Below are 23,527 nucleotides of genomic sequence, written 5' to 3' on the forward strand. Positions count from 1 at the left end.
TTATTTTATTGTATTATTTATTTTTAAGCTGATAGTACTGTAGCTTGCAGTTTGATCCTTCTACTGTGAAAACTTCCTGTGATAGTTGGTACAGACTGTGGAATATTAAACATGAAAAAATGAAAAAGGTGCTAAATAAAAAGTAGCACAGAAATGAAAAGTCTAAAATTTTAGAGCCTTTCTATATATCTTTTACGGGGTGGGTGGGGGGGCTTTTATGTTTTTATTTCCAGAGAAGAGGGCCATAGATTGAATCTGATACAGTGAGGAGAGAGATGTCGGAAAGGACCCACAGGCTGGACTTGAACCTGGGCTGTCTGCATCATGGGGCGTGGCTTAACTGCTAGGCCATCTGTAATGTGCTGTGACGCCATCACATATTTGTTTAAAAACAGTGTATTAAAGGTTATGGCGGATATATAAAGGTAAAAGTGTCGATTATTCGTGCAAAATTATGCCTTATATTACCAGCGAAGGACCTCAAAACAGCTCATGTAAACACGATGGGATGTTTTGATGGAGTCTAAATACAAACTTGCACATCAATGTATGGCCTTTAAAATGTATTGGCATCACTTATATTCTTGACCTGTTCTGCTTTTACATCCAGAGGCTTTTTTAAAAACAGAGCGGAGAAATTCGCAAGAGGAAGAAGAAGCAGATGGGCCTAAGTCTCGCCTCTCCTCTGCTATTACACCTTTAGAAGTTTCTTCTTTGTGTGTCTTGTGTGCCTGCTTCTTCATCTTCTTCATTGGTGGTTTATAAGCAGTTGGCTAACAGTTACAAGCATTACTGCCACCTATATACTGTCATCTATAAATGCTTTTTTTTCCTCCATTCAAACCAGACTGTGGAAAGATATCTGACGTATTTGTCGTGGGACAGTGTGCACAGAACCACGACCATGAGCCATGAGGGTTCAGGATGAATACAAATACTGCTACACCCCTACTGGCTATTATACTGGCTTATTTCAAAACAATTCTGGTGGATGGGTTCATAAATTTCCACAAAATAGACACAGAAGTCATGGTTTGATGATCCCGTACACAAATTAAGCATACACATAATTAAAACATTTATTGCAGTAGCTGTATACCTGTAGAGTAGGAACAAGGATTAACTGTTTCAGTATCTGTGATGTCAAACACCCTCACAACTGACAAACATACTGCAGTAAGCAAATCACTCCATCCCATTTAACTTCTTTATATTGTGACATAAATATGAAAGTGCTTTACAAACCAAATGTTTCCTTAATGCACAAATCAACTCTATTCCAACAAAGTAAAATGACACAAAAATGATCAAGTTAATTTTCAAAAGCTATATCTTTTAGCATGCTTTTTCCATTGTGTAATTTGCCTTCCATGCTGTGGATTAAAACAAACCTTTTCAGACAGTGGAATGACACATGATCGTTCATCGTTGATCCATTATCTGCACATGCCTTTGTGATTGACTTTAGCTTCAACAGCTTGATTTTGCACTCAATGATTTGTGTGATTTTTGTTGCTTAATTTGGCAAATATTCAATGCGTAAGGCATTTGATTATCAGATAGGATTCTCTCTGTAGCCAACATGTTCATGTCATTGAAAGAAGCACTATTCAGTGTTTGAGGGATATCATGAAGGCACAGTGATTTAAGAGTTATCTTCATCTGTGTTTTCTTACATGGAAAATCAAAGCCTGTGTGGAAATCATATATACACATGTCAAGAAATTGCAGGTCAAACTGAGGGATTGCACTCAGTTAAATCACAATTTGAGTAAAATCTATACAATAATAAGATCAACGTTAGATAAAACATTTAGCCATTTACAAATATATTGCTATTTAATTGTACTGAACACTTTCAAAATCAGTTTATAGAGGAGAGCTTTCAGAGCTTGTCATTTTTATAATGCACATATTGAGCACTGACATCCTTCATACAAAATGTCTTCTTTTAAAAAAAGGTTTGCCTGTGGTTTTGCAGTATTTGAAGAAAATTATCATGAATATGGGCAACATTGAGTATATAACAGGATGGAAATTTGATTCAAAATCAACCATAGGGGTTTTAAAGGACTGTGTTAAATGTTTTCTTGTTGTACATAATGCCAAATTAGACATCTTCATCCAGGTGGGATCCCAAAACATTAAGACAAGTCGTAATGATGACACCACCAAGATCTGTCCTATGCACTGTGGTTATTACGGGTACATGATAGTGGTTAATAAGTCTTATTTACAAACACACAGACAATGACAGAATAAACAAGTGTCCACTAACAGTGTTAATAGATCAACACTTTCTGAAATGTAACTCCATTTTCTTTGATTGTGTCGATTAATATAGTCCTGAACAACTCAATAACAACCACGCCACAAATACTGGTATATACTGGTCAGCCATGGTATATATTTTTTTCTTGTAATTTCTTTTGTTTTTCTCCGTTTCCTTTCTCGGCATGTCCAAATCACACATGAAGTGGACAGAAAATGTCTTACAGAAGAAATCCATTGAAGTTCATAAAAAAGAGGTTTCCTCTAGAGCGATAGTAAAGTTGAATTGTAGAGAACACAGCAGAAGCACTATAGTTTTGTGGCCTACATAGTACATGTGGCTAGCAGACTGCAGAAGCTTTAACTTAAGTGAGAAGAGATGAAAATCGAAAGGAAACAATAAAAGAGGAGAGGAGCTCAGGTGAGCAGCCTTGTCTGTTTGCTGTGGACATTTCACAGCACAGAGGGAAAAAGTCCGTCTTATAGCTGCTGGTCCTTTGGGCTGTCTGGGCAGGAGGCCGGCTGGCACGACTTCAGACTCACCAGTGGAATATCAGCCATACCACCGCTGGTGAAGTGTCCCTCTCCGCTCCCAAACTGCTTCCTGTCGCCAAAGTGCTCCGACCGCCCGTTGTCGTTTTTCCAGGTTCTGGTCAGAGTGTGTCCATTGAGGAGTTTGTCCTTGGGACCCCACTCCCTCTGAGACCCAAAGCCAGACAAGGGTGATTTAGGCTGCTGGTATGATCCCAATGTCGGTGGCATCCAGCAGTTATCTGAATGTCCCAGGACTAGGCATTCCTGTGTGCACATCTCTGTAGCTTCCACTAGGCCACGAGGTCCCAGGGGTCCATCTGAAGAAGAGAAAGAGAAAACAGGTTACTATACTGCGTATTTGTAGAGAGGTAGCTAATACACCTCACTGTTGGTCACAGTCTTTATAGAATATGACTGAAACTGGAGTTTGGAGCACACTGCAAAATGAATACAACTCATAAAACCTAATACAAAACTTGGGTGACTGTGGCTCAGTGGGTTGGGTAAGTCATCTCATAACTGTGAGGTTGTGGGATTGATCCCTACCTCCAGCAGTCACAAGACATCTAACCCCACTTTGCTCCCACTGCTTCGTCGGTGGTGTGTAAATGGTTATGGATGCATATAGATGGAATTAGCTCATACTGATGGATTGCAAACTCTGGCATCAGTGTATGAATGTGAAGTAAATGGATGTCAATAGGTATATGCCACCTGTGGTGCAAAGGCATGTTAGACTAATACAGAAGTGCTATACAAGCTCAAGTCCATTTACCATTGCCATATATCCAGATAGACCAGACAGCTAGGTGTCCTGCACTAACCTGACACACCAGATAGACTGTCTCAAATATCCATTGCATGAATGTAGGCTATTTCATGTTATCTGGTAAAGCTTCCATTGAAAGCATTTGGGAAGGGCACAAGTTTTCAAATATTTTCTGAAGGTGATCTGTCTGTCGCATTCATGATGGGCCAATCAGAGTGATAAGATAAAATCATATTCCACACACATGCGCTACTATCGAGTTGACAGGCTACAGCTGCCATAGATTGTTAATGCAAAGGCAGTTTGCGAAAACATCTCTACCAAGAGAAGCTTTCAGTGTGACTCTTGTTTTAAAAAGAAATGTGGACCAGTTCCAATTAAACTGATGTCTTCCTACAGCTACATCCGAGCTAACAGCTACTGCCACTGCAGCCTTTGGATACACTGGCCAACCTCAACCGCAGTGATCGCAAACCCATGCTGTAGCAGGCTGGGAGAAGAGTGAAAACATTTTCTGTCATGAAAAGCTTTAAGTGTGGCTCTCAGCCCTTATTTAAAAAAAAAAAAAGAGTTGTCGAGTTCTGACAAAACTGCCGCTGCGGCCAAGTCCATGGTAATCACTCCACTAGCAGCCATTGTATACAACCACTGACCCCTTAATCCTACCCATAGCTACCGCCTTGTTCTCCTCAAATGATGCTGATTGGTCTGAACAGTTCGGTACAAATGTTGTGGATAGGAGCTTTTCAAGATGAGTTTGCCTGATGACAGAGATGGAGTCTGGCAAATCTATCTGTTTTGCAAGGTTAGTCCTGTATCTATAATAACAGTTTATGATAATTACACATTTTCAGCATCTATAAAGCATTAGTAAATACTTAAACACACAGTATGTAAACTCCAGAGGGCTCCCATTTCAAACAATAACAATAAGATGGCAAGTGAAGATGGCACACAGCTCAGCTCCTTCAATTTCAGAATCAAAACTTGAGGGGTGCTGGGCTCCTGAAGACATAGCAACATGCAAGTGTTCAGTGCAAGTGAATAAACAGGCTCATGCCAACATTATTACAGACAATTTTTAGATAAGAATAATTTATTTCAGTACCTTTTTCCTTATTTTCTGGAATGTTTTTAATCACTGTGCTCAGCTAAATCCAAAACAGATATGTAAATAATTTTACTCAGCATTAATCTGATAAGATTAGGCAACTTTCCTTCCACATCCAAGGGAGTAGCCTTTTTCAGACATGATTTATGTCTTGTAAGTTTGACATAGTGCTGATTATACATTATACATAACTATACGTTACAAAAAATAGCTAGGTAATAAGAGAATATTTACCAAATACTGTCAGATCTTTAAAATGTGGTTGGCCATGCCCTTGTTATTCTGTAAGGGTGCCAAAAAGGGTCTAAAATCTCCAATGCACTTGAGAAACCAGATATAGTCAACATGCTCTGCTGTTGTTCACAGCAAACATAAAAATTAGAAAGCAACAGAGCAACTTTGACAGTTGCTGAATGTGCTGCCAGACCGGGTGGTTTGAGCATATCACCGACTGTTGATCTCCTGGGATTTTTTGTGCACAACAGTCCCCAGAGTTTACAGAGAATGATGCGAGAATCAACATTCAGCGAGCGGCTGTTCTGTGGGTGAAACAACCTTGTTAATGAGGGAGGTCAGAGGGGAATGACCAGGCCAGCTCAAGCTGACAGAAGGCTGACAGGAACTCAAATAACCATGCTTTACAGCTGTGCTATGAAGAGGAGCATCTCTGAACACGCATCATGCTGAAAGCTCACAGAGGGCTGCAACAAGTCAAGACTGTACCAGGTTATGTTACTGACAGCTTGGAACAGAATATACAGTGGGCAGTCTTAAACAAACAGGACAGCTGAACACGTCAGATGTGTTGTAATGATTTCAGCTGTCACAAACAAAAGAAAAGGGCTAAATTTACTTGAAAAACATGAATCCACTGATCCAGGATATGAAGGAATTGGCTTCCAGTAATGGCGTAAAGAAAGACTATGATGGTACCAAAAAGTGCCCTTGACATCGCTGCTGAAAAAATTAAAACAGGAAAAAATGGTGGCAAATTAGTCACCACTTACATGTTTTATATCCAATTATAACAGCTGGTTTGAAATGTCTGGATTTGCCAACTTTCAAACCCCTTGCATGACCTATTTCCAATACGGAAGACAACTTAAATAATCTAAACTTGCATCAGCCGGTTCCCTCTGCTCCCTGGCACCCTCCATCTCACACAAAAAGTGTGGGTCATTTGAGTTGAGCTCTCTGGATTCAGTGAAAAATGAATGAGCTGAGCTTTCGGGAGCTGGAAAGCATTGGGCGCTATAGATCTAGAAGGATAAAAGAGTGAATGAGCTCTCTTTGAGCCCTGTCATTTAAGTCCTTAGAGAAATTTACAGTGCCTACATGATACATTGTAAACAGACAGAGGCAGGCTACAGCTGTTCAAGTAAGGTCAATATACCACAGTGATATTAAGTAACTTTGCAATCAAGAAGCCATATTTGCATCAGTTTCTCTATAGGACTATTTCCCTATTTTTGGGTGCAGAACTTTTGAAGAAGTAATGATTTTCTGCAAAAGGAAGATTAAAAGTCAATAAAACCTACAAAGGATATGTGTCTTGGAAATTTCAGGCTCCAAAGGACAAAATCTATAACTTGAACTAAGATTACGTGTTCTAAAATGTCAAATGATTTTTTTTTTCCATTAAAGTTATGTGGCATTAAATTGAAAAAACTAAACAGATATGAAAACTCAAATATTCTTTTATTTGATACAGAGTTAACAATGATGACAAACATTTATTTTTTTGCACAAACTTGTTCTCCAATCTTTTGGGGACCAAAAAGTTAAAAGATAATCACTTTGTGACAGAAAAAGTCTTCAAAACATTGACATATTCACAAAAAAGTAGTTTTTGTATTGCCTGTTTTTGTGCCACTATTCAGAGCGGTTCCTGTCTGTAGTGACACAGAGGGCCACACCACAGACTCACTCACTCTCCTTTCTTTCCACTTCCTTCCTCTCCTTCTACTTTCCAATTCAAGCTGTCTCCTGCATGAACTCTGTGTAAAGTTTTGTGCAATTTGGCAAAGTATGATGTGATGCCAAAATTGCCTACCAATGCGTGTCACAGCCCATTAAAATACATTGTAGGAAACCGGTATGGTGGTTAATGCTAACCTAGCAGCAGAAACGATTGAAAAATTACTTTAAAATGGATAATAGGATGTTCAATGTCAACGTTACTGTAATGGATTTGATCTTTAAATGTCCAGGAAAGTTACCTCAATTCTAGGCTCACTTGAAAAGAATCTGTAAGGGCTATAAAGACATGGATAGCGTCATTAGAGTGGCACAATGGCAGGCTGCAAGAGGGAAAAAAAAAGAAAAGCAAAAAGTGGCTACAACTTATGGTTCAGCAGGTGTTTAACTTTTAGTAACCTGCATCTCTTCTTGTGGTATATGACAAAATTACTGTAATTGGTCTTGATAGGGCAGCATAATATTATTCATTATAATTCAGCTAATAGGACTCAAGCAAGTGTTGTAGACAATGTAAAGATGGCCTCAAGGTGGTCAGTTAAGAGTACCCCAGGGATCTTTTCTAGGCCCATGTCTATTGATATTATATATCAGTGACATCACAGAAAAATTTGAACACTATGAAGTTCCTTTTTTGGTGAACCCCTAAACGGTCCAGCATGATTTTATCAAGGCAGAATACCAACACCATGCTGCTACCTTGGCTACATTAAACAATGAAAGTTTTTGTTGTATTAATTGTTTCAGGCTGTTCCTGTGAAAAGACACCACATTCTCAGTGGGCCACCATGCTAAAATTTATCATAACAATGAGGCATGGTTTATGACAGCATATTAGGGCCACTATAAACAAACAAACAAAAGAAGATCCATATATTTTTTTGACAATTTTTCTTTTTTTAAGTCTAGAGTTTACAAGAAACTCAGATTTTTTGAGTGTATTGTGCTGTAAATTTAGTAGAATTTTTTAAAAATTCTAATGGAAAAGACTTCAAATTTTGGTGATTATAAGGTTGAAAACAGTCTGCTTTGTCTAAGAAAATCAGACAAGATTGAGCTGTTGAAAAGGAAAAAGTACTGCAGTTGATAGCCTTTAATCAAATTACACTTTTTACTTGCATAGACAAATACAGAAATGTTGTAATTTTAGCCCAGAATAATCACATTACCATTAGCATCCCAACTTTAAGGAGACTCTGTCATAATAAACTAAAAAAATTGAGTCCTGAAAATAACATCAATTTTATTCATTTATCTAATTGTTTTAGATCAGCCCTAATACACCTTTGTAATCCTCATTGTTTTTTTTTTTGTTTGTTTGTTTTTGTTTTTTTTTTCGTTTGTTTTTGTTTTGTTTTGTGTTTTTGTTTTGTTTTGTTTTCTGGAAAGACACAAGATTTCTGTTTTAGGTGGATGCCTTATTATTTTGTGACAATTTAAATTTGTTAAAAAAAAAATTAAAAAAAACATCCAAAACAAATTCAAGATTGATTTGAATCAACAAACTGCCATCGTTGCAGCCATTTGGCTACACGTCTGACAATAATGCATAACTAGTGACTCTAACAATCTAGAAGATCTTCCTTTCAGATGTCACGTTTAATCTAAATGATTGAAATAGCATTCATAATACAGGAATATTATATGTCAGCTCAGCTTTTTGAAGTGTTCTCCTCTTATGAGTCAGTTTTATTTCTCTTTTTAAAGAACTCACAGATTCTGTCTGCTTTTGTATGTGAAACTTCAAAGAGTAATGAATTCATGTGTTTGTCCGAAACAGAAAATAGCAGCCATTTGTCCTAATTTGTCCCTTTGCTTCTCATAAAGATAACTGGCTGGTGGCTAGCATCTGAAATATTTCAAAAGATTTTTCTTTGGACTCCTGCCTGTCTCTTTTGTGCTTTTTATAAGCTACACCTTCTGAGTCAGTTTGGAGGTGTTTTTATTCACTTAGCTCATTAGGAGTGAAATGTGGACATGTTTATTATTCTACTTTACACAGAGTCTTGGTGCTACATATGTGTTAGTTTAGTGATGACAAATTGAATGATATGTAACCATTTAAAAGTCACCTGTGAAAAGTTGTGGACTCATTTATACTGAAACTTTTTCATTTAAATGGCTCTTTAAGCTCCATTTAATAACTTTCAACACTGAATTAAAACCTTAGGAGTCAAACAGTGCCAATCCATACGAGAATCGAAAACTCACTCTGGAGCTTTTATCTGCACAGTGTGACCAATTTGATTTTAAACTCTTTATCAGTGACTCAAATCAGTTTAACCTGCTGCCTTTTCTTAAAATAATAGTCTAACGAGGTTTAAAGCTTGAATAAAAACGTGCTCTAGTTGAGTTACAGTGACTATTATATCACAGAGGCAGTATCTTTTTATTATTGCCATCAAAGTAGTTAAACACATGCCCAGCCAATGGCAGAAACTGAAGAGTAAGATAAGTTATAATCATTATTCAGTACATGAGAGATCATAAAACACCAGCAATTATATTGAGCCCTGATTCATATGATTTGATGATAAAAGAGCATCTGTATGCCTTTTTTCTATCTCACAAATTCATCAAGGTTTACAACAAAATAGAACAAATACACTGCACGGACAAAAGTATATTTCAACACCTGTAAATTATTAAATTCAGGTGTTTTAATCCGACCTGTTGCCACCAGTGTATATAATCAAACAATGCCATTCAGCCTTGCAAACATTTGTGATACAAAATGAGTCATTCTGAAGAGCTCAGTGACTTCACACTTGGTACTGTAATGGATGCCAACTTTTGAATAAGACAGTTAGTCAAATTTCATCCTTGCTGGATGTTCCAGTCAACTGGGATATGAAGTGATGTTATTTGAAAGTGGAAGCATTTAGGAACAACAGCAACTCAGCCAAAAAGCAGATGACTACGTGAAATCATAGGCTGGGGTCAATGACTGATTCCATAGCTGAAGAGTTCTGAACTCCAACTGGTATTAATGAAAGCACAAAAAACTGTGTGGCAGGAGCATCATACAATGGATTTCCATGGCCATACGAACGCACACAAGCCTCTCATCACCCAGTCCAATGCCGAGAGTCAGATGGAGTGGTGTAAAGCACACTGAGTGGACTGTGGGGCAGTGGAAACTTGTTCTTTGGAGTGATGAATCATGCTTCTCAATTTGGCAGTCAGATGGGTGAGTCTGGGTTTGCTGGATTCCAGGAGAATATAACCTGCCTGACTGCATTGTGCCAACTGTGCAGGAGGGATAATGGTATGGGGCTGTTTTAAAAGTTTAGGCTAGGCCCCTTATTTCCAGTGAAGGCCAATCATAATGCCTCAGCATACCAAGAAATTTCAGACAATGCTATGCTTCCAATTTTGTGGCAACAGTTTAGGGAAGGCTCTGGAGTACATGTACTTGAATACAACGTCATTACAGTCCATCTCGGTATAATGGTCAGGCGGCCAAATCCTGTTGTACATAACACATAGCTGTTAAGAGACTTGGACAGTTTTCATTTCCTCAGATGGCCTTCCCCCTATACATAAGTAACGACCCCCCTTCTATTATTATATTTATTACACCAGCATGTAAACAGCAGCATCTCTGCTTCAGTATATTTGATGTTTGATACTCGAGCCTGAGGAGAGTCGCTCACTCTTCTACGCTCATGTTGGAGTCCATCACAGTTACAGGCATCCATAATTGGCATGTGCAGAGTCTAACCAAGACACACATTATCATAGATGCATAAAGAACCAGAGAGAGCAATAATACATGGTACCCGGGAGACAGCCAGATGAATTCCTCAAATGAGATTGGAGACGAGTGAGTAGACGTCTGGGGAGCAGTTAAGAAAGAGAGATGATGGAGAGGAAAGGACTGCATGGACATTATGTTCCTGTTTAGCAGAGGAGCCATTTCCACACCTGTCATTTAGGTAGATTTTGCATGATTATATTGAAAGTATGATCATGGTATAAAGTCGCTGATGTCATGTCTTTCATTTTTTAATCTTGGCCTGTTGAAAAATAACTTAAAGGTCTAGTTTGTGAAGAGAATATCTGTATTTCTGTATATCATATTGGCAGTGGGAGAATTGCAAAAGGCACAATTAATTGACTGTTCCGTCTGTCTTTCATTTTTTAGACAACAAAAGCAAAGCAAGTCATTAATCAAGGGCACTTTGTGATTTGCTTTTCCCCTGGTGTAATAAACATAACCATTTGCATGTAGATTGGTACAATCAGTGGCCCAAGTGGGCAGCAGAGGATAATTTGAATCAGGCATATTCTCTTCTAATCTGTACATACCTGCTGTTTGAGACAATATGGAGACAAAGCCTGACTGACAGACCACCAGTGCTACTGAGCTGATCTGTTTAAAATAAATCTACACATAAAAAGTATTATATATGTAAGAAAAACAATGATTCCCTGGGTAATTATTAACTCAGGGGATCTTTTGCAAAAGAGTGGCTTTGATAATCAGACTTGCATATTTGTTTTAAGCAGGAAAACAAAGAGCACATTTGTGCAAGCCTTTCATCAGTTTATTTTAAGTCCTCATAATCACAAAACTTTCTATCTACACGAGGCAGACTGCACCAAAAATGCTGCCAACCTCTGCTGACCTTTTGTCATGCCAAACTCTAATAGTATGAATTGAAATTTCGGCTAACTTCCGAAGGGAAAACTGTCTAATACATTTAGGCGTGGATGTTATGCATGTTTAGTCAAATCCAAGTTCAGAGCTGTTATTCATTCCTTACTTCTCTCTTTTTATAATAGAATACATCTCCAGGATATCTTCCTTCCATAACCAACCAAAGAAAAAAAAAATAGCTGACAATCCCTTTATTCCTTTCACAATAAAGTACAGTGGTATTTTACCCTCCAGGAGCCAAACTCCAAACTTAAAAAATACAACGCTTATTTAAAACTCAGACTCAGCAGACCAAATATTTCAAACAAAACCACATCATCGCACAACACATTACCTGTGCCTCGATCTCTCTTCACAGGCTCCCTATTGTTGCATATGCAGATGGAGTCCTACCCTTAACAGCGTGCAGAAATATGCTAGTCCTTTTAATTGAAAGGACACTGCGAGAGGTATAACATCCTCCCATCAGCCTTCCTCCCTCTGGGAAGCTTTTTGGCACATAAAAACACAAGTCCAGATGCAGTGCTTTATTATTAGAAGTCTGTAACCTGCCTTAACTCCATATTGTCTTGACATTGCTTACTTTTTTGCAGTTTGTCATTGCCTTATACCCTTGTGAATTGACCTAGTATTGCTCAATGTTTTATATCCACTTAAATCAATACCTGCAGAGATAAATCCTTGTTTTAACCTTTTTTTTCTGCACAGCACTCTGTGTTAACCAGTGTAGGTTTATAGATCTTTGTGATTTAATCTGACTCAAATTGACAGAAATCGACCATCACAGCTTATTAGGGGCTGGCTAATTCAACTTATCTTTGCCTAAAAATAAGCCTGTTTGCCTCATTACACCTCGACTGCCCACTCTGTAATCAGAAAGACATCTCATGTCATGTTTCACTGCTGTGAACAGGTTGGTGATTGAGCATATTGCCACTGACACTGAATTTTGCATTTTTCTATTACAATGAATTCATTTATGCACAGTTACAATGTATTCATGCTAAATAGTACAATCAAGACCCTGTCACTAGTGAGGAAATGTGTGACTAGCCCAGAAGATGTCCAGGGACATCCTGCTTCTCCTGCTCAAACCTCAAGGAGCTGTGGACAAGTGATAAGCACAAGCACACCATGACACTACGAGTGTAGATAAGAGGATGCTGGGTAAGTAGTCTATTTTACCCCTGCTTGACAAACAAACTCATAAACTTGAAAGATCCGCCCAGGCCCAGAGGAATGGTAAACTTTTTCTTGACTTTTGAATGCAATTTTTCTGCTTTTGTAAAGTAAAAACAGACACTACATTTGGATTTGGATGGATTTGGATGGATGGATGGATGGATGGATAGATGGATGGATGAATGGATGGATGGATGTACAGACTGAACGACAGATTGTTGTAACCGATGGATTGACAAATGGATTGATTGATGGATTCTTGGATGACTTATAGATGAACTCATGTATGTATCTATGTATGTATGTATGTATGGATGGATGGATGGATGTATGGATGTTTGGATGTATGGATGGATGGATGGGTGGATGAAAAGACCAACAGATGGACAGACTTGTGGACTGACAGATGGGTGGATGAAACTGACAAAAGAATGGATTTCTAGCTTGAAAGACCAACAGATGGACTGAAAGATGGATGAAAAAACTTTAACTCCTGGATGCCAACGCAGGTATTAGTGACTGAGACCAGGATCTCCCTGACAGCTCCCCTACCCTGTTTATTCTACAGATCCTGTTTCAGTAGGAGGACTTGTTGAACAGTTGTTTTTTCTGGTGGTGTTCAGAATTCATGCTTCATACATTCTGTCCCTGGTTCCATATATTTTCAACCTCTCCTGGTCTGACCAGTCAGAAAAATAAAAAGACACTTTTGTGGGTGTCCAGATGCTTTAAGTATGCTGAGACCGGCAGATGGCCTGCAAAACTAATGCAAATTTCGCTGCTGTAAGCAAATGTAAAATCATATTTTCAAGAAGATTATTTAGCAAAAAGAACTTTCTCTCACTCTTTGGTAGCTAAACAACATTTTAAAAAAGCAAGCAATTGTCACTGCCACAATTTGAACAAATCCCTCTTGGCTTGAATTGCTTTAAGAAAAGGTCAAACACACAGAAAACTTAATCTTTTTCTATTTGTATTGATGTTGTGATTTCAGCAATGGACTGACCTCAGCCCCACATGCGTATTGTGCCTCTTTATAAAGTCACATCTCTTTTGCATAAATAAATCAGTTTACAGAGTTTCTAAATATCATTCATGGGAAATGGCTTTGTCTTCCATAGCTTGTTATTAATGGTAACTGTGCTCTGAAGGACACGTTTCTCCCTGCACACATACACAAGAAAACACAAACAAAACCCACACAAGCAAATAGCCGGTGGCTGATGTTTGGTGCAGAACCCCTGAGTGCTTTAAATAACATTGAGGCACAGGTGTTGAGGATTGCAAGGGATTCACAACTGTGTCAGATGGCGCTGACTTTTGCTTACAGCTACTGTTCGAGTGCTGCAGATGTCCACAAAGATGGATAACTTGAAGACAAAGAAACCATTAGATTGCCTCCTGATACGCAGTCATTAGGATGTGCTTGGGGCAGCTCGGTTTAATTCTGTAGTAGCTGTTGAATAAATGTAAGCCATGAGCAGTGTAGCATGCTTTAACAATGGACACTTTGACCAAAAAGTGCTCTCATGTCTCTGTTTCAGTCCTCCTACTCAGAATCAACAGATCACAGAGGTTACAGAGGAGGAGAGAATCTGCCTCAATTTTTTTTTTTTTGGCTGGAGGTTGTTTGCAACTGTACGGGAGTGTTCTTGTTTTAGTCTGCCGGCGATCACTAATGAGATAACGTTTGGCTAATTAATTGGATGCACACTATCAATGTTGATGTGCCGGTCCCACACCAACAACCTACAGCCTTCAGAATGGTGAGAGGGAGCGGGCGGTGGGGGAGTGAGAGTGATTGAGTGCGGAGGATTCAGAGTCCGTGGGGCTTGTTTATTTATCCATGCTGTTAAGCACACCCAGATGTTGTTATTTGGGGATGAATGAGGCTTTGTTTTGGTCCAGCATGGAGGCTCAGAGTGCCATACCGCTGTCTCCAGCTGCTGCTCAAAAACCCACAAGATGCATCTGGCAGATTAGCTCCCCATGCTGCAAATCTACTGTGGGTTTTCTCTCTGACCCTTTCATCCTCTACTGGAAAACATACATACATATACACCACCAATCCATCACTGCACACATCAAGGCATGAAATGATATACAGTATTATAAACCTGGCCTGTATTCATAGAGATCTGCCTCACACCTAGAGTGAATATATAGTGAATAGCTGAGGGAAACGTGTGAGTGGTATGGTCTATGTCCAACAAGACATGGAATTACATCTCCACACAGCTTTGCAGCAAATTTGAAAACAGGTCCTGTGATCTACAGTAAAGGCTATCTGGGGTTGGATGGATATGATAGGGAGCTGAGCAGAACAGAGCAACGTGCCGGATGCATCCTCCAGAGAATACTAGTCTGGCTGATGGATCCTTTCTTGTGCTCCCTTTGAGGCCAGGCAGCAGCTTCTCATAAGAGGAGATGAAGGGCAGGAGGGAGAAGAAATAGAAAAAAAGAAGAGAAAGCCAGGGAATGGGATTGAAGGGTGGTCGGAGCAATAGAAGAAGGAAGAAAAGATATGCAAAGGGAAGGTAAGGAAGTGTAAGAAAACAAAAACACAAAGCTTGTCAGACGTTGACCATCATTTACATAATTTCCTATGATCACTGCTACATATTATTGGTTTAAATCTCTCTTAAAACTATTCTCAGATCAATTTGTATTTCAAATCTTCAGCAAAAGGCTTCTCTGTTGCACCCACCCATTTCCCCTGTTAAAACTAGTGTTTGTAGAACGGTACAGGATGACAGAAGTGTGCTACTGATGTTTGTGTATTAATGTTGGAAAGACCACAAAGCTTAAAGATGATATAAGCAGAATGGCTCTTGTTTTGATCAGTTTTCTATCGCATCTATACAAAAAGTTTATCCATGCACTGTAGTTTACTGAAAGTCCATATCTATTAAAAAAAAAAAAAAAAAAAAAAAAATCCACTTCAGTATTGGCTGCATAAGTCCGTAATGAGCATGCACCCATATGTTTTATTTTACTGTGTTGTCAATATATAATGGGGGGATTGAAAGTGTTTTCTCTTAAGATCTTAACTTACTTATCTAACCATCTTGGGAAAACCATACAACTTTTTCCTTGATGAATTAAATTCATAAGATCTGGATAAATTAGATGGAGCTAATTCTTTATCACAGGAAAGCCAGCTTTGTTTACCTAAGCTGAAGAGATAACACAATTAAAATCTGGAGAAAACACCCAAAATGTAGACTTTATCATGTGCAAAAGCAGTACAATAAAACATGTGGGTAAATACAGTCATGTGCATAAGTTTGGCTCAGGATGCATCATGGAGCCATTGTGCCACAACCGAGGGCTGAAAAGGTCAGGGGGATTAATCTAAACAAGCTCTTCAAGGTCAAGCTTGACGGCATCTTTGGTCCAGGCATTTTGCACCTGGTAATAAACCTGGAGACCTCTGGTAGTTTTCACACTCTTGGGACATCCACAGCCTGACCAGGAGCTCATGGCACCCCTACTACCTGCCAGGATGATAACCTCAGCTGTGCTTATGCCACATCCATCCCATACTCCTATATAACTCCTCTGCCCCTGATAAAATGCAAGGAGATCCAGAGCACCACAGGGGTTTTGTAAATCCTCCTTCCCGCCCAGTGGTACCCTTAGGTGGCGAGACAATGGTTAGAAAAAAACTTAGGGGCTCAGAGGGTTAACATACTTTCACAGTAATTGTATATAAAGTAGTTTTGTATAAGAATATTAGTCAAAATCCTGTAACAACAATCAAAAATGTGCTTTCTTCACAGGAAGACGGAGTAAAAAAATGTATGGATGCCTTTCCGCAACCAACAGCAGGAGGTGGTTAAATTTTCCTTGTTAAGACTTGACACCATGTCTCTATTTGTCAAGTCTTGTTTATTTCACTCATTTTCATCTTGCACTATTAAATAGGTCGAATGGTTGGCATCATATATGATTTGAAAAGCATCCAAAGTGTTTTGTGTATAGCAGCATCAGTGCCAAAATAGCCCACAACACTTTGAAACTGCATGTGGTCTGACAGCCCATGCTACAAATTGACAAACAGGTCTTTCTAATTTCTTATGATCAAAAGGTATCAGATCATTTGGTAAACAGTATTCAAATGAGACACAATTTATTCTAATGTTATTCTAATGAAGCCCTGTTATCATCTGGAGTCAAATATAGAGAATTAAATTTGAAGCCACAATGTCACAGGAGCCATTGTGATCAGTAGTGCCTCTTTGTTTAGGTAGTGTGTGTTTAAAATCCCATGTAACCCGAAACATATCTCCAATGATTTTTACTCTTTTACCCCCAAATGTGCTTTGATTCAGTGTTTACCTCAGAACTCCACCGCATCACTCTAGAGGTTAACTTCACTTCACGTTGAGGGGAATATTTCATCAAAAGTGCTGACTTTTAGCAAACTAACATTAAAAATTAAACAGCTGTTTTGGGAATCAACATCAAAAGGTGTTCCTCACCTTATTTAACCCTTGTATGGTGTTCGGGTCTGTGGGACCCGTTTTCATTTTTTCTAAAAAGAAAAATGATATAAGTAATTATTTTTTCAAACTCAGACTCATTGGCCTTGGCTCATTTTCTGTGAAGAACATATATCAGAACACATTTTCAATGACCACACACTTTATACCTCCCCTTCACATTTGTATTACATACAGGATGTACGGGTCCAGTGGACCCAGGGCTAAAAAAAAAGTGTGGAAATTGTGCTGTGTACCCTCACTCTGTCTAACTCCTTTCTGGGCCTACTGTGTGTGTGTGTGGTTGTGTGTATGTGTGAGAGAGAGAGAGAGAGTGGGTGTAAGTGTGAATTTTGTGTTTCTGCCCCTGCTGTTCCCGCATCAAGTTGCTAACCTTGCAAAGCAGATGGATACACCTGTTTCTGTGTTTCTCACTGGTGCATCTATCTTGCACAGCTCCTGTCTGAACCATTTGGGCCCAGTTAGAAAGTGACAGGACCAATCAGCAACGAGGGGCAGTACTTTCAGGCGCAGCGGAGTCATGACGTAAACAAGCAGCAACAAGAGACCAGTGCAGTTATGGTGAAAGAGATTAGTGTGGATGCTGCTATAGCGCCAGTTTTATCAGAACTTGACAAGATTTCTCTGTTAAAAGAAGAACAAAGAACAGCAGTGAGTTGTTTTCTTTTCAAAAATGACAAAATTCTTGTACTGACATGTCTACAGTCCCCATGGTTCGCGTTATTCCTCGTTAGCTGTGCACGCACACCTCGGTTGCGGCTATGTCACATGTTTTGTTGCTCTGATTGGCCCGTAGAGATGACAGACAGAATGTTCATCCAATCACACTCCCAGTTTTTTTTTTCCTTTTTTTCAAAGGCTCTGCTCTTGGAAAAAAAAAAAAAACTCTGCCCCTCATGTGTTGTAAAGGCTGGTATGATAAGTCTGTCCAGTAGGGCTGTGTTGTCTAGACTGACATGGTCACTGTATGCGTTCCGTTCATGTTGTGTAAACTGACCTGAATGGGTAAAATTTCTGTTGAAGTTCAAATAAATAAAAATCAATAGTTATGAAAAATTTGGCTTAATTTGTAAATTTGTTGAATTTTTTCCTCTCATATCTTGATTATATTACATTTTATTAAAAAACAAACTAAAAACGAGTAGCACTTCAGTTCATAAATTTGATATAACTAAGGCAAAAGGCAAATATTAAACATAAATGTTTTTCTGTATTGCTTGTAATTGGGATGAATTAAATATCTGTTGAGTATTTTAACATAAAGTTGTTTGATTATGTTGAATTAAAAACCCAAAAATGCAGCGGGTCCACCAGACCCACAAACACTGGCTGAATAACAAAAAATATGAACACCACACAAGGGTTGATCGCTAAAACAAAGTTATCCATTTATGCTGTAATCTAAAGGAATAATTCTTCCTTTCTATACATAAGCTGCTGGTATGTAATTCAAATCCCATATGTCGAGTTCTCTGGTGTGTTCTTCATCAGATTTGGTGAAAAGGCCACAGAGAGTGCAGAGCAGAGTGTCAGGCAAACTGCAGAGTAATAACACAGACGTGCACAGAAAGACCCTGACCTTTCCCTGCTCATCTTCTACTGTACACCGCAAATTTCATTTGCAGTTCTGGGTCACGCCACCTCCAGAAGATCATAGGTGACTCCCGCCTTTACAACTGCTGCAGAGAGGCGGAGTGGAGGAGTCTGGGGGAGTGTTGTGTCGGTAGGAGGAGGTGGAAGGATCAACAGAGACTGTAATTCATGAGGTAAAATTCATAGTTTGGCTCTGATCCAATTTTGTTAATGTAATATTTCATATTTCCAATGCTCAAGATGAAGCATGTTTATTTTACTATTTTCATAATGCATCAACATAATAAAAATGCATGAACTGTAAGAGCTGTTCTCTGGTGTATTTCATTATTTCATCTGAGATTATCATTTTAGTATCTTCAATATAAATGTTTGAAATAATGCTCCAAATAATGTTGTGCAATATCTCAGAGGAGGAAAGAGTCCTAATGGAGCAGATGAAGAAGTTTGGAAAGACTTGTGTACTATAAAGTCTGAATGGACCTGTATCAACAGCAACCCTATCAGTGTGTGGCACACTAATAAAGGTGACTATAATAAACACGTATTCACTTTAAATGGTTGAATTAACCCCGTGGTATCACTTCAGTTTTGCAAGTTTTGCAGAACCAGCTCTTGACATTTTGGCACCAACGTGCAGTACTTTCTCATCACCTTAGAGGAAAGTTAATACAATTTTGATATCAACATATGATTTGTGTTTGTATTGTTGTTTTGCCTGTAGTAATGATCTCTGAAATGTAGTAAGTAATTCATGATTCAGCAAAGGGCGGTAAACATGAGTCTGCTCTGTAATAGGGAAGGTTTTTGTCACTGCTGTAGTGGGTCTAAAAACTACTAGCTCTGTGCTCATGGTGATTATCATAATGGTATTATTCTAAAAGTGTTTCTCCATAGTCTTATTATAATATTAATAATTAACAGTTGTCTATTCTGATAGGCCACATCAGAGAGTACTGTCTAGACCTGCCCTCTCTTGTAAAGTGTCTTGAGATAGCTTTGGTTATGAACTGTTGCTATACAAACAATGATTAATTGAATGATTAATTGATTGATTGATGTGCAGGATTCACGTTGGCGCCCCCTAGAGCATCATGCTCTAGGATACTGCCTATCCCACCTATGGTCAGAACCAACCCCTGGGTGAAGGCCATTAAGGACCGAATGTCCACTTCCAGAAACATTAATTCAACAAACCTTTTGATCAAGACTAAAGCTGATCAAAATATTCATTCCCCCAAAAAGCAGAAATAAAGAATATTCTGTAGTGTTAGTTTTTGTTTGTTTGTTTGTTTGTTTGTTTGTTTGTTTTGTTGTTTTTTATCATTGCAGTTTTTGGAAGTGGACATTTGTTCCTTCATGGACATGATCTGCAGTAAATTTCAAATTTTAACATGCACAAAATTAATAATTCATCACAATCAGTTTTGTTACTACTTTCATGTACCAGTGCCTGTGATTTTAAAAAAAAAAAGGCCATTATTGATTACGTAGAAAATTTCAAATAAGAACTAATTTCAGAACTAAATTTCATAAGAAACAACAGTGACATCATGTAATCTAATAATGATTACGTCTTATAATGACAATATCCTGAAATTTTAAAGTAAGGCCTGCTGGATGTAAAAGAAAAAACAAACAAAACACCAACTGGTCACACTTTGATATTCCACTTCTTTCACTGAAAATTGTTCTAGTTATATCTTGGATTTCTTTTAACTGTCTTAAACTGATGGCATGAACTTAACCATGGAAAAAGGAACTTGATATGGACTGAAAAGTAAAATAAGGGAAAAGTAAAAAACAAAGGTTGCAGATGACTTTTGACTTGTCTACTGAGCTGTTTGTGTTTTTTGGGAATTAATGCAACATTAAGGTGCGTTGGAGTATTATTAACTTATTATGTATCACTGTGGCTGCAGTGAGATGACACTGCATAAGCTTAACCAAAGGAATGATAAAGGATGTGATCTGAAAAAAAAAAAAACAAAACACTAATTGTTGGCCACAATCATGCCTAGTTAATGCACCAATGCTGAAAGCCCTAGATTAAATATTTGTCTGTTTTGATCAGGACTAAATTGAGTAATAGGTTTAACCCAAACCCTATAATATTGATCGTATGAATGTTTCTGATAGTGCACATTTTTGTCCTTTACAGCCTCAAAGGGTGGTAATTTTTTTAGAGTGTGTATTAAAACCCTTGAAAAATAAAATCAGAATTTTAAAATGTATCAGAAAAACATTTTCAGAAAAAAAAATCTGCCATTTACAGTAACAGTAATGATTGCTAAGTAAAAAGTAAAAAAACAAAAAAAACAACACTAATTTGTACAAAAATCTCCACAACTATGAAAGGGTTAGCAAAGTTCAACAGTTAGGCTTTGACAGCGACAGTGTCCAAAACTGAGCCAGGCTCCACTCAGCCCATACCAATCAATCATGAACACTCCAGTTTAACCCGGTCCTTTGCTCATAATTGTTCAAATATTTTTCAAGTTGCTACTGAGAAAGCAGCACTAACTTTAACAGCCAGAAATTAAATGACGCTGCAGTTGTGGATGTGCAACGACTTGCATATAAGTCCAAACTGTACTGCATTGATAACATGAAATAGTGGGACAAAGAAGGTTAGATTAGGCTGTTCTCATGGGGCTCTGATCCAATTTGGGCAGAGCAGAACGCAGCTATTTGTGGAAGGTGCAGAAAGAAGAGGAGCTGAAAGTACGCTTGATTAACAAACTGGTGGAGAACATGCTGTCTGGCTTAGAGGCACCAGCAAAGTGGAGGTGGAGGTCTAAACTGAACTCCATTGAAGAAAAACACCTTCCACCCCTGCTGTAGAGAGATGAAGCAGAGCAGAACATCTTCACTCTTTGCCTCAGAATAAAAACTTGTGCCTAGAGCTATTAGACTACACAATGCTTTGGGAGGCAGCAGCTCAAATCCAAAACCAAGCAGGGCTGAAGTGAGGCAGGGTATTAGTACAACACAGCAGAAACAAACCACTTTATTTGAATAACACAACTTTAAAATTTTTAGCCTTTTGCCAAAAAGTTTTCTCCCAGACATGTTTCTGCATAATCATTCAAATTCTCTGCATGACTCAGTAAATACTGCAATTACTCTGCTGATATGTTAACTTGTTCACTTTTGGATAATAGAGTGGTTTTGTGAGATTACGGCTTTTGGGTAGACTTCAGCTCTTTTTGTATGCAGTTAATGTGCCCTGAAGCATTTGCAATGAAGGAAAAAAGAAACGGAGGTCACTCAGGTCTTAACATTTGATGCACTGCGTTAATTTGGCCAATAGCAGTCCACATACAGAACAGAGGATAACTTCCAACATTGCATGTGGCTTTCTGTAGACTTGTTACATCTGAAGCACCAACAACAGATTGAGCCCGATCAAACTGAAGGAATCATTTTTCTGCCAAATTAATTTCAGATTTAGGGGCTAAAAAAATTCACCAAACTGAAGAAAATTCAGTCATGGTGATTTGTGTGTGTGTTTGTGTGTGTGTGTGTGGGGGTGTGTGTGTGTGTGTGTTCTAACACTTCTGTGAATGTGTAGTGCAAAATGGCTCCACAGTGCCACTTAAAAGAAGCCCCTTAAGTAGGTTTGAGCTACAGTACCTATAAGAAAGTTGGCACACATATGCGTCACATCCAGACAAAGAAAACTGTCTCCTATCACCATGGGGAACAATGCTCAGAAAGTGAGGTACTTACAGTTATGGTGAAATTTTGGCCCTTTAGGCCACCTCACAGGTTTCACGTTTTAATGAACATATCAAAGGGATTTAATCTGATTGACTCCATATTTTTTTTCACTCATTCTACACAATATGAAGATCAAAATATGTTAAAGGCTTGGGATTTCATCTTAAAGTTGGGCTGTAATTGGTAGTCAAAGTTCCAACCAAACCTGGGGCCAGTGCTAACTCCCCACATGACATCATGAGGGGAAAATCTAAGAATGGCTGGTTTCAGCACACATTTTCTGAAGGGCAGATGGGGGAGGGGGTGGTTTCTAATTCTTGGGGGTTTTGGACAGGCAAAGACCCTTTTCTACCCCAACATGGCAGTATACAAAACAAGGACTATAAACACTTGGTTAAATGAGTTTGGTGCAGAAGATCTTGACTGGACTGCACAGAGCCCTGACCTCAACCCCATTCGGGATGAACTAGAATGGAGATTGGGAGACACGCATTCCCGTCCAACATCAGTGCCAAACCTTATAAACGTGTTTGCTTAAATCGTGTGTTTTTATATCATGAGGTCATTGTAAATGAGGGACAGCTCTTTTATTTTTGTCACAAAGATAAAGATTAGATAAAGCAGCATTGTAAAAAAAAAAAAAAATCAATTTCCTAAACTTTACATTGAGATATGGGATCTCTGATGCTGTAACTACATTATTCTGACCCTTTGAGTTAGATTAACCTATCAGATATCATCTACTGAAGTACACAGTCAACACTACAAATATTAAGAATATATGAAATATATAATAAATAATAATATGAAAATATTTATAAATAAATTAGTAAAATTAGGCATCTAAACAAAAATGTAGGCACTTTCTTGTGCAAGTCCACATTTGCCTTGAGTGTTTCCTTCAAGCCAAAGAGAGATGGCAACACAGATTCTCAAAACACATTTTAAATTGCTGCTTAACACGGCTCAGTGCAAGTGCTCAGTCCCCATGACAACAATAGCCATGTTAAAAAAAAAGATTTCTTCTCCCTCTCTAATCTTCCACTGCATTAGACTCAGCCACTGACCTTGTAATCTAATTTCTGTTCTGAGTCACTGAGTATGCCTGCTCTTCTCAACACTGGCTCCAATACATTTGTGTGCAAAGACTCTAAGTATAACTGATGATAACTATGATTCAGATACGTGTGATAACTGAT

At 38.4% G+C, this 23,527-nt stretch overlaps 1 protein-coding gene across 1 annotated transcript in view; it reads right to left on the minus strand.

Annotated features, from left to right (window-relative positions):
* Positions 1-1,204: 1,204 nt before the first annotated feature.
* The window catches only part of LOC121517387 (protocadherin-9), a 368,076-nt gene continuing 345,753 nt past the window's right edge, over positions 1,205-23,527 (minus strand). The window contains exon 5 of the mRNA XM_041799137.1: positions 1,205-3,122. Within this exon, the coding sequence (XP_041655071.1) occupies positions 2,752-3,122 (371 nt within the window). The 3' untranslated portion in view covers positions 1,205-2,751. The remainder of the gene's footprint in view (positions 3,123-23,527) is intronic.

Source organism: Cheilinus undulatus, linkage group 1 (assembly GCF_018320785.1).
Source record: "Cheilinus undulatus linkage group 1, ASM1832078v1, whole genome shotgun sequence".
In the NCBI taxonomy this organism is placed as follows: domain Eukaryota; kingdom Metazoa; phylum Chordata; class Actinopteri; order Labriformes; family Labridae; genus Cheilinus; species Cheilinus undulatus.